General features: G+C 34.4%; 1 protein-coding gene across 1 annotated transcript in view; it reads left to right on the forward strand.

Moving 5' to 3' along the window:
• The window catches only part of LOC147074910 (uncharacterized), a 62993-nt gene that overhangs the window by 38480 nt on the left and 6298 nt on the right, over positions 1-18215 (forward strand). Inside the window, exon 4 of the mRNA XM_085943127.1 lies at positions 598-771. Within this exon, the coding sequence (XP_085799253.1) occupies positions 598-771 (174 nt within the window). The remainder of the gene's footprint in view (positions 1-597; positions 772-18215) is intronic.

The raw sequence follows: 18215 nt of genomic DNA on the forward strand, positions 1-18215 counted from the left end.
GGCTAAATATTTTTACACATTTGCATAAAAACATGAAATTTTCCATGATGAATAGGGATATTCGAAGAGTAATTTTTAAGATACTTCAAAATATATCCAGCGCATCTATTCTATACACAAAATTGCTTTCGGCCGCTACGGCAGCTATCTAGGGTAGGTTTGTATCGAAGTGCTATGTTTTGATGACACCTCTTTTGGTTGTGGTAAATTTTAGAGCGAGATAGACATTTTTGACTGTTTAGACGTCTAAACAATAAGTGTTAATACTTCGATACAAACCTATCCTAGATAGCTGCCGTAGCGGCCGAAAGCAGTCTTGTGTGTAGAAAAGATGCTCAGGAACCCTTATATTCCAAAATGCAAGAAATTTTTAAATATAATTTATAACCGTCTGATTTGATTTGATTTGATTTTCGATTTATACATGACGTATACTATGATACTAATTTGAAATTTCAATTGGAAGTCTATAAAATACCAATATGGTGGCCAAAATATACGTCTGATTCCATTGATGTTCAGTTTAAAATTATGCTACTGAATACTAATTCGATGTTATATTTTAATTGTAAACTATTTTAATTATGCTTTTTTTAGTTGCCTTTTCAAGGACCTTCAGCAAGCTGAAACTGACAATAGGTGCCTGCTACGCCACGGTGATGAAATTTTACAACGAAATCGAAAAGCCGGTGGATCTACACAAGGTCTACGATACCAAGAAATACTTAAAGATATTCGCTGTTGCTGTCGATCCAAAATATCACTCATGGGGTATGTAAATACCATAACATTTGAAGGGTACACGGTAAAAACAGGCTCATCGACAAAGTGATAATTGTGCAAGAGAGCATAAAGATGTATTAAATTGTTATTGGTTTTTAAATGTTTGAAATTAAAAAAACAATAATACGATGCATTTCCACCATAAATTAATAGTTAACACAATAAAAGAATTAATGTATTCTATCTTTATTCGTCTAAGTGAGTATTTCATTCCCCTCCGTCCAAAAAGCAGTCTTCGACATCGCCATACGTTTAATGATATTAGCATTATATATTATGATATTATTATGTAAATTAAAAAACAAATATGTCCCATAGTTGTACATAAAGTAACCGAACTCGGGTAACGGGCTTAAATTCGGTGACTTGACGTGTCAAATGGGCATGTTCTTTTTAAATGTATATATGACATTGGGTCAATGGATTCATCGAATGGTCAACAGCTTTCTTCTACAATAGAGTTACAGCTCAAATCGAGCCTTAACCTTCTCTTTTTTCTCTCTAAGATTGTCAAACCTCTGCCATTTTCCTTGATTTAGTCCCTGCTAATTATAATTGTACCCATTTTGAATATATCGAATTCACCAAACTCTTCCATCATTTATGGGTCCATTAAGCCATTGAGGTTAGCTTATGAATATTCCTTTACTTGTTAAAATACTCTCAGAGGTTGATTATTGCCTATCTTTAAGTTGAAGTTATAATCTTTCCATTTTGTATCCATGTCTACTCATGGCCATATCGCGGTTTCTTCAATTCCTTTCACTCGTCAGTCTACTTGAATCTTCCCATATTATGCCAGTACCCCGTAACTCCACCATATCCATACGTTGGATGATACTTAGCTACCTTCCACGATGCCAAAATACGATCGGCTTGAAGAAAATGTGAGCCAGGTTGACACTCTCTTAAGGCATTTGTAACACATAGCATCTGTACAAATTTCATGTCAGACAATAAATTTTAACATAATTTCTTTATTTATTTCTTCAATACCAAGGATTTATCCTTTTTCTAATAGTTCTTCTAGTAACCTGTTCAATACCTCCATTCAGTCTCTCAATTACTCAAATTAGTACATAAACTTTGTGTTTGTGGTCTACCTACTTAATTTTTATATAATTTGATATCCTGATTTTATTGATTTTTTTCTTTTTTCATGTCAAGTTTAATTCAATTCAATTCATTTATTTTTTTAACATATTGTGGACATTACAAATTATAAGTTTAAGACGTTCACAACATGACATTTAGAAACAAAGATATATAAATATAAGAGTATTACATAAAAAAAGAGATATATCAGTAGATGAATTAGATAGGTACAAGGAAGTACACCGGATGACAGACCCTATTTTAAGATTTTATAAAACAACATCCACCTAAACTCATTCTCACGTAGGTGGAATATATCAACACCCGAAGCAATTTCGTTGAACATAGTTATCACTCTCCCAATTGGCATTACCAGTGGCAGGTTGGTTCTGCACCTTGGGAGAATAAACAACTGGTGGTCTCTATTTCTAAGATAGTTATCAGGGAAAAACAGAACAAAATGAAATCCCACCGTCGACTCCGAACATATTGTTTTTCAATTTATGTATGAATCAGAATATGTACCTTATAGGTTGAGCAAGTGGTTGCCATCGATTCCTCGTAAAAACAAAAATCTGTTAATACAAACTTCTACTATGTGGAGGCCCATATATTATGATTTTATTAGGATCGGACATAGTCGAAAGAAATAAAAGAAGAATTTAATAATAATGTGCATTTGTTTATATATTATATATTATGCATGCACCGTTTATAAATAAATAATATAATAAAATCAACATTCTTCATTGAATGTTCAATAGTTCTTAATACTTATCTGGCTTTTAGATAGTTTTTCTAACTTAAAAATGATTACCTTTCTATCGTAGAGCTTTCGCAATGCCAAACTGATACCAGAAGCACTTCATGAATTTTATTCCGAGAATACTAACAACTTTGTTATAACAAAGCAATAATAAAACCGGTTCAACTCACAGTTTCCCTTTAACGAGCTAAAATAACTTACTGGCGGGTGTGTATATGAGAAAAAAAGATGATGCTTATATAAAAGTTTTTCCTGATACCGTTTTGATAAAGTTTTGTGTACGTAATAGCGATTTATTGGAGGGAAAAGGAAACGTTTAAACAGTTCCCGAGCACCGGAAGTGGGTTAGGCTTTTTACAGATATTTTTTGAATACAGAGAATTATATTTTGTGGATTTAGGGTATTATTATACGCCGGAGGGTGGAGTATTTTGATCGCTTTGCGTAAATATAGCTATATTGGTTATACTCATCCCCGCTGTAAGATCTAAAAATAAACTAGTAGACAATACCAGTGTTAAGAAATAATTCATTTAGTTTACTGGGTCATACTCTGGCGAGAGAAAGGGTCTTTTCTCACCTAACCCATTCCATTGCATACTAGGCAATTATTTAAAGTCTGTCTTATTAATAAAAATAACTTTTAATTGCCTATTAACGTATTTAAATAATATATTCATTATATTATACAGAGATAATATAATTTGCCAACGACATCTATATGTAGGTATGATGAACTGCTATTACACCAATGTCACAATCAAACAGATGATTCAACTATTTTGGTACATTTCACGCATACAACACAGACATACAAGTTATATAAAACACGCATACAATGTCAAAATTAGTGTCAAACTATTGCTTGACCTGCAATACACCCTCCACCACCCGCCGTGTCTGTACAGCCGTGGATTATGCACGGCCGCCTTCCAACGGAGCTGCACGGGACCGATTATTTGCAAATATGCACCTCTGTTCTTAATACTGGCTCTAGAAAGAAAGCGAGAGAGTGAGGTCCAGCTCTGCTGGCCGCCGGCCTGATGCACCATGTGTATCCATGTACTGATGCTCAAGATTTTAATCTGATACTACGGATGAGTCGGGAATATCCCGATAGTGTTGGTATTAAAGCCTAATAGGCGTTTCGGTCCATACAGCGATATATTTTTTGTAAAAATATACATTCATTTCGACGCGCCGGACCCGATACCAAACATTCTCTCGGTATAAACGCTCGACAATTTTCTTACCCGGGTTTGAATCGTGCTTGGACATTACTTTTCTTTGATATCTATTTTACTCTCTGTTGTCTTTTTTTCATTTAATATGTATTATATAAAGGTAAAGTGTAATATGTTTTGTTCAGTAAAATACTGAAGATGAAAAAAAAAATCAAGTATCGTCACTGCAAGCAAGGTATTGGAACTGGGATATCCCAATCATAACTTTGAACGGCACTTATTGTTTGTTGCATCACGTTATACACCCAAAAGGGTTTACTGACGCGGACAGAAAGCATGAGTAAAATATTAATAAAAATTAGATTTATTTTTTTGGTAGTAGGTGTAATAATGAATGTTTCAGAATTTATTCGTTTTACGGACACCCATCGAGATTCTATGAAACATTTACCCGGGTCCTAGAATTTAGGTAATAAATACAAAATCGCGCAAGATATGAATTTAAAAATCAATGCTCATTTTATCTTATATTTGCCATCGTACTTACCTATGTACTTATGAAATAAATTTATTATACATATCTTTGAGGCTTCACCTTGACAATATATGTTTGGGGTGGATAATAGTGATGTGGTACGCTTTGTCAAAAGCAAGGAGGTAGGGGAGCGGGCCATACAACCTTACGTTACACTTAAGTCGATGGACTATGCTACTTTGACCCTAGCGTGGCCGCGTGTCACGGATGTCTCAGAAGATTCTCAAGTTCACCGATCTTTTTCTGGAGCCAGCCGGATTCTGGGCACTAAATACCATCCGCATCAGGGATTTCCAACTCGTTTTTTTATCACAAACATATTATTATGTATGATCAAGAAGTGAATGGTCCAATGCTATCAAACGTTGTAAATGATATATCTTTTTGGACGTCTAGTATTTTCAGCTCAACACATTGGGCTTTTTCTTGTTTCAATTGCCATTTTCGATCTTAAGTATTGCATATGTGCTAGTATGAGGATATTAGTACTGCCCTTCCAAAGAAGAAGGCTGTAGGTAACTCACGAAATTTCTGAAATTGAATTATGAATGCCATCCGTTAGATAATTTTGAAAGCTAACTTCACTTTAAAATCAGTATTATCACTAAAATATCGTGAAAAGTGAAAAAATGGACATCTGCTAAAATAATACACATTTCTAAGCAAAAAGGCAGTCATTGCACCTATTTATTGCAGTTACTGCTTGATTATTACTTTGTTTATATTTTAACATCCTACTAATAAAAAATATCACCGTTTTTTTATTAATTCACAGTCCTAAAATTTTTTTTAAAATACATTACTTATGTCATTTATCTCGAAAATGTGTCAGAGTCAGTTACTGCATTCTTCCTTGGAAGGGCAGAGTAGACTTTTTACGATAATAAGGTTTGCTATGGATCAAAATATTATACACATGAGAAAATAACGTAACAACGTACGTCCGGGGATGGAATTTGCTACCTACGGCTTCACATACGAGTGCTTTACTGACTCTACAGTAACGTGAGTTTCTTTTTACCGGTAGTTATATTGATGTTATTATCACTGAAAGATCTATCTATTGATGCAACAAACAATGCTTATGTGGTATTTATTTATGTACTTTTTCCCTTTATAAGGAAAGTGGAATACATATTTTCAAAAAATTAGCCTCACTGAAAGACTTTAATTTTGTTTTCTTTGATTTTCATGTATATTTTATATTCCTTTTCATTACTCATTTATTTATTTTTATACAAGTCTAAATATATTTACACAAGATTTAAGAATACATCATTCTTAATGGAGAATACATGAAAAGTGTCAACCATATAATATCTTCTTTTTCTTCTTTCACCCTGCTACGATCCAGCATTGGGGCATAGGACAAGCACAAGTTCGCGCCACTTTTCTCGATCCATCGCCAACTCTTGCTCCTCCCGCCATATTCCAGACCTGCAGCGCGTAGATCGCTTATATAGCAACGCTTCAAGGTGAGGGGGGGCGGCCACGTGTACGGAACCCTTGAGGCAGTGCCACAAGGGTACGAAGTGTCGCACTCTTTAGTGGCATCCGGAATACATGTCCCAGCTACCTACCTATTAGTAAAATCTTGGCACGAATAGAATTTATTGTATCACGCATTTGACGGACGGAACTATCCATCCAAATGCCTTCATAGCAAAGTCTGTCCAATACATAATCATGTGAGGTGTTTCAAATTCTGGATACCAGATTTGTAATATAAATCAACTACATACTGAAATAGATTCCTAAATGGAGCCACAATTGTCTTGGGAATAGGTTTACCATTACGTCCCGGTTTCACACATTGGCCCGGCGTCCCGGCCGGTTTGGCATTCTGTCCCGGTTATTATTCCGCATATAAATGATTGGCAATAAAAAATATTGTCATGATTGGCCGTAGAAGGAATACGTATTTTCTAAGTGTTACTAACGACACTTCGAATAGAAAATAAGTAAAACTAGCACCTGTTGTTGTTAGATACTTTTTATCATTGGAAGGTGTGCACGTAGAATTACTGGATGTTGAGTCTGTTCACGGCGAGACATCGAAAATAATGACTGAAGACATAATTTCAGCATTGCGTCCTCATCAGATTGATAAAAAGATAGCTGCATTTTGTGGTGACAATATTGTAACACGAATGAAGGCATACATAGAAGAGGGCAAAATAACTTTTACAGCCGACTCAAACAATAACTTGGTGTTAATATCGTCAGCATTGGATGTGGAGCACATATTGTGCAATATCTATACTTCAATCTGCTGTGGATGGTCTGCCAATCGAATTTGAAGCTCTTGTTGTGAATATGTTCAAATATTTTCATACCTTCACAGTTCGAGTAACACAATTGGCCAATTTGACATTACGTGCAACTTTTTTTATTAGAGAATTTAAAAAAAATATAAAGTGTTGAAAAAAGTTCATTCCAGCGAGAAGTACGACTAGTACAATAAATAAATAAAATAATCTGCTGCAGCATAATTCTTCTTTTGTACATACTTTTAATACTAAAACAATTTTCGTGGTTAAATTTGTTTCATTGACCTATCTCCCGTTCCTGTCCCGGTTTAGAATTTCATAATTATGGTAAGCCTACTTATGACGTACCTTCCTTCTGGATTTTGTCTAATACACAATTTTCTCAATGCGTATTAAATTCCATCAACAAATGCCTATCATCTTTGCAGTTTAAACGGGTGTGATAAACAATTACCAAATTGTATTCATATAATAATAATGCAACAGATTTTCTTCGTTGTTTTAGTCTTGTACTTGCTAATAATTAGTATTTTTAATTAAACCCATTCTCGTCTGGGGCGAGACATTCTTCTCGAGACCTCTGACCTCTGCCAAGGGCGTCGTTAAGTGGGCACAACATATTATTTTAGTTTCCTTTCCGTCCGCTTTGTAAAAAAAACAAAAGCGAGGCGCTGTGTAGCCGAAGTAAACTCACCTTGTTGCGTTAATTGAAACCGAGAGTCTAAATATTTGACGAGTAAATTTCTCACCCCCTCCCGCGTTACGTTTGGTCCCCGTCTCCGCCACTGGAACGCGTTGTATGTGCCTATTTTCTTTTGGTAATGACTACAGTTTGGCTCAAAGTGACGGTGCATTCGCTTCACGAAAAATTGACAACATCATCACCTGGAACAACCCGGGTCAGAACCCACCCGTCTTCCTTATCACCACGTTTTTTTTAGCTCGTATTCTTGTTTGTCCGGTGGTTGTTTATCCACTACAAATCTTGCAATCGATTTTTAACTAACTTCCCGACTGGCTAGACATTTGAAACTTTTAGGATATATCAGAACACGATGCCAATGCATTCTTTTAATACTTTAGCAATCTTTAAGTAGAATTGAATTCATTTTCAGTTAATTCTGTTTTGTATGAAAAGTTATTTCGGAAGAAATCCGTAATCCAGTCCACTATTATTGGTTGCTAGGGGGGTGGTCATAGCAACTAAACATACGTGCGTTACTATGGAAATCAAAATGATTCTATATTTGTTTGTTGCAAAATAGCAAAAAAATGATTTGTTGACCTAATTTATAATGTATAATGTTGGCCTTATTTGTCCTAAATTATTAATACAAAGAACTGTCAAGTTTATATGATTCAACAGAAAATTTAAAAACGTGGTGTATACAAAGTTCTTTTAATCTTGTAATTATTTCTGTGTTTAAATACGAGTACCATGTTGCAAACGTCGTAAATTCACTAATAAATGAATTTGAATTTAAATTTGTATTCGAATATCTTCACCTATCAATATCCATATCTTTAGTACTCCAATATTCCAATTCGGTAACCCAAATATACGGCAATCGTTGATAACTCCAACTAGCCAGCGAAATTTTGGACTGTTTTTTCTTCTTCATTATATTGAATTTCTCTACATCACTATCGTTACCAGTTCACTGCCGTATGAACGCCGGATGGTGCACATGATAGCCTCCACAGTACTCCAATCGTAATTATTGATTAAATTACATTTCAATCTGTGTACATACAGCAGAGCTCAGCAAACTGGACCGCCGTTGATCCATAAATCAGGTAGAGATGTTTCTTTCGAAATTGAGTTTATAAGTCCAATTATTATTCTCATTGTTACGTGTAAACATCGTGTTTATTTTTGTTAAATATTGATGACAAATTTAGTAGCCGTTATCAAATCCAGAACTATTGCCGTGTTATGAACAATATTATTCTAAGGTTAACCATTACTGACCATTAAGGATTCCAATCCCGGGATCCCGAGCTATTTTCGATACCTGTGAATCACGGTATTGATAAACATAATCCCGAAACTTTCGGGATTGATTTTTTTATCAATTTTTATGGAAAATAAAATAAAAACGAAAATATAACAGGAAAAATACTTTTAACAACAAATAACTACATTAGAAATAAACTGATTTTGAATGAAGTTTGATTTATACCCATGTCTAAGTTGCCGATTCATTTTATTTTTTCACATAAATTAATAAAAATGAGAAAGATTGGAAAAAAGCAATGCTTCGCACTATTAACTAAGTAATTCCACCATGATCTCATACGTTTTACGGCAGTTTCATATTTGACTGACTAATTATATTTATGAAGCGGAAAGGCCATAAGTACACCATGATTTGCTTTACTATTTTGAATCTCGCTAACCCATTCATTAAGTCTTTACTATCAGAAACAGTAAGCTCATATTAAATTCACATTATTGTTTATATTACAATATTATTCACTCCATTAAACTTGTGTATTTCCAAGATTGAACGTATACAATATTAACAATAAATGTCTTAAATAGTACCTATAAATTATACTAGATTTATTTTTGACCGATTTTATAAATGTTATTTATAAATATAAAAAAATTAGGTACTCTCCGGTTATCAGGAATACAGCGGAAAACACATTTTGAAAATAGCCGAAAAACTGGATTATTTGTTAGTTTGGGTTAGTTTAGGTTAGGTTAGGTTGGGTTAGGTTAGGTTTGGTTAGGTTAACCTAAAAATAACACTACCAAACCAACAATACCAAATACCAAATTTTATATTAACAATGGAAAAAAATGCCAATCCCGGTTCCAGTCCCGGGATCTCGGCATTGTCAAGTTGTAATCCCGAAATCCCGAGATCAGAATTTTGGCTCGGGATTGGATTCCCTACTGACCATGCTCTTGGGCTCGACTGCTAGTTATGTACTACTTCAATCAATAATAATAATGATGTAATATGTATCTGTGTTCTGATCACAAAACAGATTAATAAATAGAATCCCGATAGGCTATATCCCAAAAACAGTGCATTTTGACGCACGGTTTTAAATATGTGAGTGTCCTACGAAAATCAAACACACATAGACGTGCAATAGTGTGTGTGAAACCTTCGATACACCAATATTAAATGAACGTCAGTGCATAAACCAGGAGCAGTTGCCATATTCTTGACATGTGTTTAAGTTTATCCCATATTCTTCCACATTCGAGATCGGTTGGTTGCCTCTCCACACATGTTAGGTATTTCAGTTCCCTGGTCCTGATTATTTAACCTAGTCCAAACCGACATACGTATACCGCCCCGTAAATAAATAAGCATTATATAAAACTGATTTAAAAAACCGTATAGAATCTCTTTAAAATGTTTTACATAAAATCCGTCACATACTTATGGCAAACATGTGTAAATTTTCGCAAATAAACATGCGGAAAAAATACTGTTCCATCGGAAGTAGCGACGCGGGATCTATTAAAATGTTGTTTTGATTAAAGCGCGCCAATTTTTACAATCTATTTGCTGTGGACATGCGTTGAGAGTCAAACAAATGTGTTTATATGTGCATTTGTGAGCATGTGTATTTGAATCTTCCTTCCCATTTTCCCACCCATGTTCACCTCCCTAACAGGGATTGATGCTTTACGAGCATATTCTGCAGTGCGCCATTCATATTATTCACATCTCGGTGAGGGGTGTCATATGCCACTACCCTGGCAGTCGCGGGGTAGACTGTAACCATTTCAGTTTAATTTAAATATAATTTTTATACTAAATGTTAGTTTATTTTTTAAATTCTGAGGCATTCTGTACGCGTGGTCTGCCCAAGAATGCTTTAAATAAATTACACATTTCAGTTGGCAGGGTACAGCCCGCCCCCTCTCCTCCGGAGGCTTAGTTAGTACGTCCCCGCGCACCCCCGCACTTCTTCTTCATCTTCTTTACCACCCACATAAGGCAAATAGATACCTTAACAGTATCAATAGTGTATTCTGAAACTAGCTTGTTAAGAATAAAATATGTATAAAAGACACAACTCTAAAATACTAACTATTTTTAAATAAATCTTCCACCGGAATTGATATTTCCAGTTTTAGAAACACTGAAAAAATATTATTTATTCAGTAGTATTTTTTTCTCATGGTGGCATAGTTGGTAGAGCACGGTCATGAAGCTGTGGGTGTGGATTCGGTTCCGCGTCTGACAAAAAATACATGTTATTTTTTTCAATCTGTGTTTTATCCAATGCAAAGACCCGAAGCATTGTGAAAATGACAAACAATTATTAATTATATTCCGTGGAGTCTTATATTCTCGTATTAGGAGTAAAATTTAAACTTACCTTTCTTTCGTAGTGTTTAATCGCCCATTATTAATGTCCACAGCAAGCCATAATTCGAATTCTATGGCTGGGTCATACATATCCAATGGTATTTTTACATAATACATATTATATTATATTTGTACACACATAATATAATATATCAGTCATACATACACATAATATATCATAAAAAAATTTAAAAAAAATATGAGTACTAAGCGAGATTCACATCCATCCGTCGGATTCTAACAAATATTCTTTAATCAACCACTTCTTTTATTCGACGAATAATTCACGAGATTTGAGAATGTAACATTCTACATATTGAACATATGTACATAATTTGAAAATATCTCATGCATATACCCACTTGAAAATGTGACACCGGACGGGACATGAACCTGTAACTGCTTGATTCGCGTCAGTGTGCTTTTCCAATTAAGTTATGGGCATACTACTTAATTATCACGATCTTAACTAGTAGTTCGGGTGTATTTTCTTTCTAAAATGGATTTTATTTTAAATGGATGTTAAATATTCTTTACCGAATAAGCAACATATACCATACCTAACCATGCCAACAATTGACAACAATGCGTCCGAAGTACTATCAAATTTCGTGAATATTAGTGACCATCTTTTGTGATTTTGAATCGTGTATCAACAATAAGGTATAAAGGAAACTGACAAACGGGTCAATCATCAGCAAGCCCCAGATTCTAAATTGACTCGTCTTTGTTTGCATGTACTGAATTGTCCAAATTTTTACTCAGATAACCGGCAGGGAAAGATGATATCCTCGAAAAACTCATAGTATTTGGTCAAGTTTAGGGAATCCAGTCCCGAGCCAAAATTCTGATCCCGGGATTTCGGGATTACAATTTGACAATCTCGGGATCCCGGGACTGGTCCTGCGATTGGCATTTTTTTCCATTGTTAATATAATTTTTTTATATTTACAAATAACATTGATAAAATCGGTCAAAAATAAATCTAGTAGGTATAATTTATACTATTTAAGACATTTATTGAATATTGTATAAGTTCAATCTTGGAAATACATAAGTTTAATGGAGTAAATAATATTGTAATATAAATAATAATGTGAATTTAACAGGAGATTGCTGTTTCTGATAGTAAAGACTTCATGAATGTGTTAGCGAGATTTAAAATAGTAAAGCAAATCATGGTGTACTTATGGCCTTTTCGCTTCATAAATCTAATTAGTCAGCCAAATATGAAACTGCCGTAAAACGTATGAGATCATGGTGGAATTACTTTGTTAATAGTGCGAAGCATTGTTTATTTCCATTCTTTCTCATTTTTATTAATTTATGTGAAAAAATAAAATGAATCGGCAACTTACACATGGGTATAAATCAAACTTCATTCAAACTCAGTTTATTTCAAAATAAATGTAGTTATTTGTTATTAATAGTATTTTTTGTTATATTTTCGTTTTTATTTTATTTTCCATAAAAATTGATAAAAAAAATCAATCCTGAAAGTTTCGGGATTATGTTTATCAATCCCGGGATTCATAGGTATCCAAAATAGCTCGGGATTTCGGGATTCGGGATCCCGGGATTGGAATCCCTAGTCAGGTTGAAGAACAGCTCTTTCTAGTTCGGTAGATAGACTTAATCAAGAAATCTTTCAATGATACAGGCCTTGAGAGTGTACACAAGTCATGAATAAGGCTTTCCGATGATCAAATCATCCAGGTCACGGTGCCCAGTCATGAGATTTCGAAAAACAGATGAAAAAATCATAGTAATTGGTTGAATTGAAGATTTTTACTTTACTTTTATCGGGCGCAAACGTTTTTCATAATCATCATTAGCCGGGGTTGATTTGCTGCTGAATGAAGGCATCTCTTAGCTTTATTCATTCTTAAATGTTAGGTACCTAAGTTTTCGTTGTCGCATACATTTTCCGAACTCGCTGGGCTACATATGAATTTTATTATATGCATTAAATTTCGCCGGAACAACGTTTACCGTAAGCTGTCTTACCAGAATGGCCGTATAGTATTGAGATCAAAAAATTAAGCGTTGTTCATAGAGCATTTCAAAGAGCAATGTTCCAATTTTAATAAAATCAATAATAGCATTCATTTGATAGATACGTCTTGATACTTAAGAGAATTGTAAATAAATTATACAATATGACCGTATTTCTAATTCATTTACCTACATATTTTCTTCTGTCTTTCTCTTGTATTCTAGTGGTTTATATTACGTATTTTGAAAGTGTTTTATTTTTAATTGAATTTGATCTCAATACTATATTGTCATCTATCTCACGGTGAACTGTGATACGCGATACTGTGATACTGTGGCAAACTTTAGGGAAACCGTCCCTGTGTACCACAATATGACCGCACTTGTTAAGCGGTTGTCTACTCGCCGAACCAACTCCTATCGTCAATTCGTTTACTTTTTATTTAGCAGTATTAATCGAAGCATAACATAATAATTTTACCTATTCAAAACACAATATAAATATTTGTATCATGATTGTAAATGTAATAAATACTCCCTTAGAATCTTTAAATATAAATAATATGTAAATCTTCACTTAGCTTACTTTAACTTAGCTTTCTACTTTAAATTTTCAAGAAGACATCATATTTGGGAGATATTTTCGGATAATTTTCAACAGGGAATAATAATAATATTCTTTCTCAAGAATAATAATGATTTGAATTTAAATTAACGCCATCTTTTGGAAATTTCATTTCATTATATTGTTATACTACCCACTTAATAATCCCCCAAAATCGGCTAATTGAACACGAAGGAATTATACTCATAGTAAATGGAAAGATTTATTAAATTGTTTATAAGATGTTCAGTTAATTTTTAATTCCGCCATTAGTTGTATCAGTATTTAAATTATTATTTCTAATTTGCTTGTGTAAGTAAAAAATACAATTTATTGTTAATTCAACTATCTTAATCTCTGGATAATGTAAAATATTTTCTATTGTTAATTTCAACTCCATTCATAATACTATAATACAACTTGTTAAAGCTTCAGAAGCTATATTCTTTTTCTGTCTTCTTCTTCGGCCTTCGGCGCCTTCAAGAATCCATGTCGCTAGCCAGTCTTCTTGCATCGTTCCAGTGGGTCTATTCTATACTTATCGAACACTAAATTGATAAATAGTATCAAACTTAGGGTAGGTTTGTATCAAAATATTAGCACTTATTGTAACAATTACACGAAGCCGGTTTTTATTGTTGCAATAAGTGCGATATTTTAACAGCAGCAAGATAGGTGCTGTTAAAATATAGCACTTATTGCAACAATAAAAACCGGCTTCGTGTAATTGTTACAATAAGTGCTAATATTTTGATACAAACCTACCCTAAGTTTGATAATATTTTTCACTTTATCACTTTAGCGGTCGATAAGCATAGAATAGACCCACAGGTCATACAAGCACCCCGTAGCTCTGCCGTGTATACTCTATAGATCAGGGTTTGCGAACTTTTTTACGTACGCGTGCCAAAATTTCTCAAATATTGTTTTTCGACTGCCTGGTGGAAAAAATGGTTTTTAAAATTCTATTAAAATGAATAAAAATTGGGTTCTTGAGATTCTCTCTCTTCTTCTTGGTCTTACACTCATGGCTGAGGATCGTGACCACATTGGAATTTCGTCATCCTTTGAGCGACCAAGACTTTCAGTCCTTCTTGATCTTCCACTTCTCTCAGGGCAGAATGGATGGTGCCCCCGTCAGCTCTTTTACTTGGTCGCTCCAGCGCGCAGATGCTCTTCTTCTGCTTCGCCTGCCCTGGAGGCCACCCAAAATCACGAGTCTCTCCAGGTTGTCCGGTCCGAGCCCGACAATATGTCCAAAAACTACAGAATTTGTCTCAGACATATTGTCGAGAGCCGTTCCTTTATCTGCAGTCTCTGTATGATTGACTGGTCCGTCATGTGCTCCGTCCAAGAAATACGAAGCATTCGGCGCCAACACCATATCTAAAAGGCATCAATTGCTTTCCGTTCCCTTGCCTTCAGGGTCCACGACTATTCTATCTTTCACCATTTTCTAGCCGAAGATATATTTTTTATCCTTTGAATATTTTTTTCTTTGTTTTCAATGTTAGATTTAAAGAAATCGAGAAAGAAACCACGCTTTTTTCATATTATATTCCTCATGGCTGAACGGTTTTTCATTTTTAGCAAATATGTTTGTGGCAAAAAAACAAGCAGCTGTTATATTTGAATGACAGCCGATACATTTCATTATGTTTATTGATTTAGTCTTTTTATTAATAAAACCGACAAAAATACGCATTGCTATGTCATCATTACGTTTTAATATTATATAGATATATAAGTAGATACTTATATTTATATGTATTTTTGTGATTTTTTTAAAATTAATATTTAATTAATTTAAAGTTTTTTTTGTCTTCAAAATAAAACATTCGCGTGCCATGCGAAATCATTTCGCATGCCATAGGCTCGTTATCACTGCTATAGATAGTATTTAGCGGCCTTCCAGAACGTCGGAATCCGGTTGGCTTGAAGAACAGACATGCTAGGTTGAGGTTCTCTTCTGAGTTCTGGCATCTGCAATACGTAGAAAACTGGCAAACTGTTTGTAGAAAATGATTATTGTTGTATATTGAAATAAATGGTAATAATTTGAACGTAATATGCAATCGATTTTTTTTAATTAGCAAATTTAACATGTTACCGCATTGCATTCGAAGATAATCAATTACCAGTACTACCATCGTAATTCGCAATTCAATACCACGGCCTAAATATAATCGACCTTGTATTTTATATATTATATTTTCTAAAAAATTTATTCTGAAAAATCTAATATTTTTTTTTCTTACGTCAATATTATTGACAAAACGTAAGCAAAAAACTAATATGTGTGTTTATTAGTTCAAAAGCCAGTTATGCCATATTACGCCATTAGTAGTTGGAATTTTACGAATTAAAGATAGCTCAAGATGATTGACCTTGTCCCTGAAGTTCGAGATTGCTATTCAAAAAAGGCGGAAATGACAATTTGAAATAAGAATTTTATTAAATTCATCATAAACTTATATATTATACCCTACGATAGGGTACTACCAAAAATATACATACTTATACCGACACACTTCTGGAAGAGTCCAGCGCTCAAAAAGGAAAAATTTACGAACCGGAACGCTCGATAAATTTACGAAAATATTAACATATTATTTATCCAACTTTATGTTTATTTTATAAAAATAAGTGTGTTAGATTTTTTGTTATATAGCCTATCTAGCTCAGACGTCAAGTATTTTATTCCACGAGATGAAGCGATAATTTTGGAGATTGTATGAACCGAAACGGTGCTCCGGTGCGCTTTGGTCATTTTGAGCCTTGTGAAAGACTGAAGATGACATTATAAACAGTTTAAACCCATAAATATCTCAGTTTTCAAATAAATCCCTTAAACTTTTTAGGCTTAGCAAGATCGATATACTCATTAGTATTTGAATTTAATCCGCAGCGAGAACAAGCGAGCTGCACAAGATTTTTTTTTTTAATTTTCTTTTTTTTTTCTTTTTCGGATCAAGTTTGGCAATTTTAAATTCTGACGGACGTCATTGGCGCCGGGGCAGAGGCATTAATATTCCGGAATTCCAGTGGGTTTTTACGCACCCAGAATTTTATCAAACTATTAAATTTGAATTTGATATTGGTGGCAGGTGTTTAACGTTCAAACAATCCACCTAACCTCCAGCCGCGCGACTCCTTCCCCACGCCCCCTCATTTTCCGCAAATCTCCCTCCACCTCCCCTCCCCGTACCGCTCGTCGCAAAGGTCTTGAAGAATTCCTGAAACTATGAAAATTTTCATCGCCTCGTACCGAGAGGTCTGAAGAAATTTAATAAAAAAAAAACTTTTAGTTATCCGCATTTTTGGAATAATAATCATGACGAATAGAATTTGCATATTATTATAATAATAGTTTTAATATAAACGAGTTTTTATTTCAACCATAATATTTAAAAAATCATCTTTTTTTAAATAACACACTTCATATTTTTTTATATGGTGTGAATGGAGAACTGTGAAGTCTTGAAATGAGCACCGTACTTTAATTCTTTGGTCAGCAGACGTGAATCTGTCGGTTTCAAGTATATAAAGACGATTTTTATGTCAATTAACAGTGTTTATTTGAAAAACATGGTACACAATCAGGGAACTCAGAAATAATGGGAACTGAAATACGTAACGGGTAAGGCGATAGCAGGTAACCGACTCGAGTAAGGAAGAATCTGGGTTAAACTTACACACGTGTCAAAAATACGTTTTACGTCGAATACTAAAAGCTGCTCTCGGTTTATGCATTTACGCTCATTTAATGTTGGTGTATTACACACACTAATGCACGTGCATAATGCGTGCTTCATTTTCGTAGGACACTCACACATTTAAAACCCTGCATCAAGATGCGGCGTATTGAATATAGCCTATCGGTATTCTATTTATTATCTGTTCTGTGTACACAATATACAGTAGATGCGTGTAAAGGCATGTGTCCTGGTGTCCGGAGGTGACCTCGAGAGTATACATTTTCATAGTACTAAGATGCGTACAGTGACATCCTTAGGCAAAGTGCCGCCCTTGAACAGACTTAGAATGTCGCCCCTTTTCATTTCTAGTTTCATATTTACTGCGCATTAGTTAGTTGCCTATTTTATTATTTATTTTTGGTTACACCATACACCGAAAATCTTTAAATTGACATACACACTAATACCCCGTTTACACGTGTATGGATTTACTGCTGACGGTGGTTATCGCGGCCATAACAAAAAAATGTACCTGTAAACAAAGATTGCATGCACGAATCAAACAAGTTCAGAAGCTTCTGAATTTTCACGCGACAATTGGACCGTGCAATATCTGCGCCTGCGCAGTAGAACGACAGTAGCGAACCTGTCGGTAAAAAAACCGAACTACACCGCGCAGACTCATTTTGAGGTTAACAGATTTTCACGGCCTGTCGAATAGCACCATAAAATGACAACATCGCGTATCGTTTACTCTCGAAGAATGAGATTGGCGAGGCAGTCAACACTTTTACGTGTAAACAGTTATTATCGCGATAGTTTAAAATACACACTATTGGTGCAAGTAAATACATGCACGTGTACAGGTACCATAATTCTCAGTGGTAGAATTAGAGAATTTCCACGATTCCTACTCTCAAACAGTGATGGTTTTCTGTACGT

This window comes from Rhyacophila brunnea, unplaced genomic scaffold (assembly GCF_057557595.1).
Source record: "Rhyacophila brunnea isolate RB1 unplaced genomic scaffold, BYU_Rbru_1.0 scaffold_15, whole genome shotgun sequence".
NCBI lineage: Eukaryota > Metazoa > Arthropoda > Insecta > Trichoptera > Rhyacophilidae > Rhyacophila > Rhyacophila brunnea.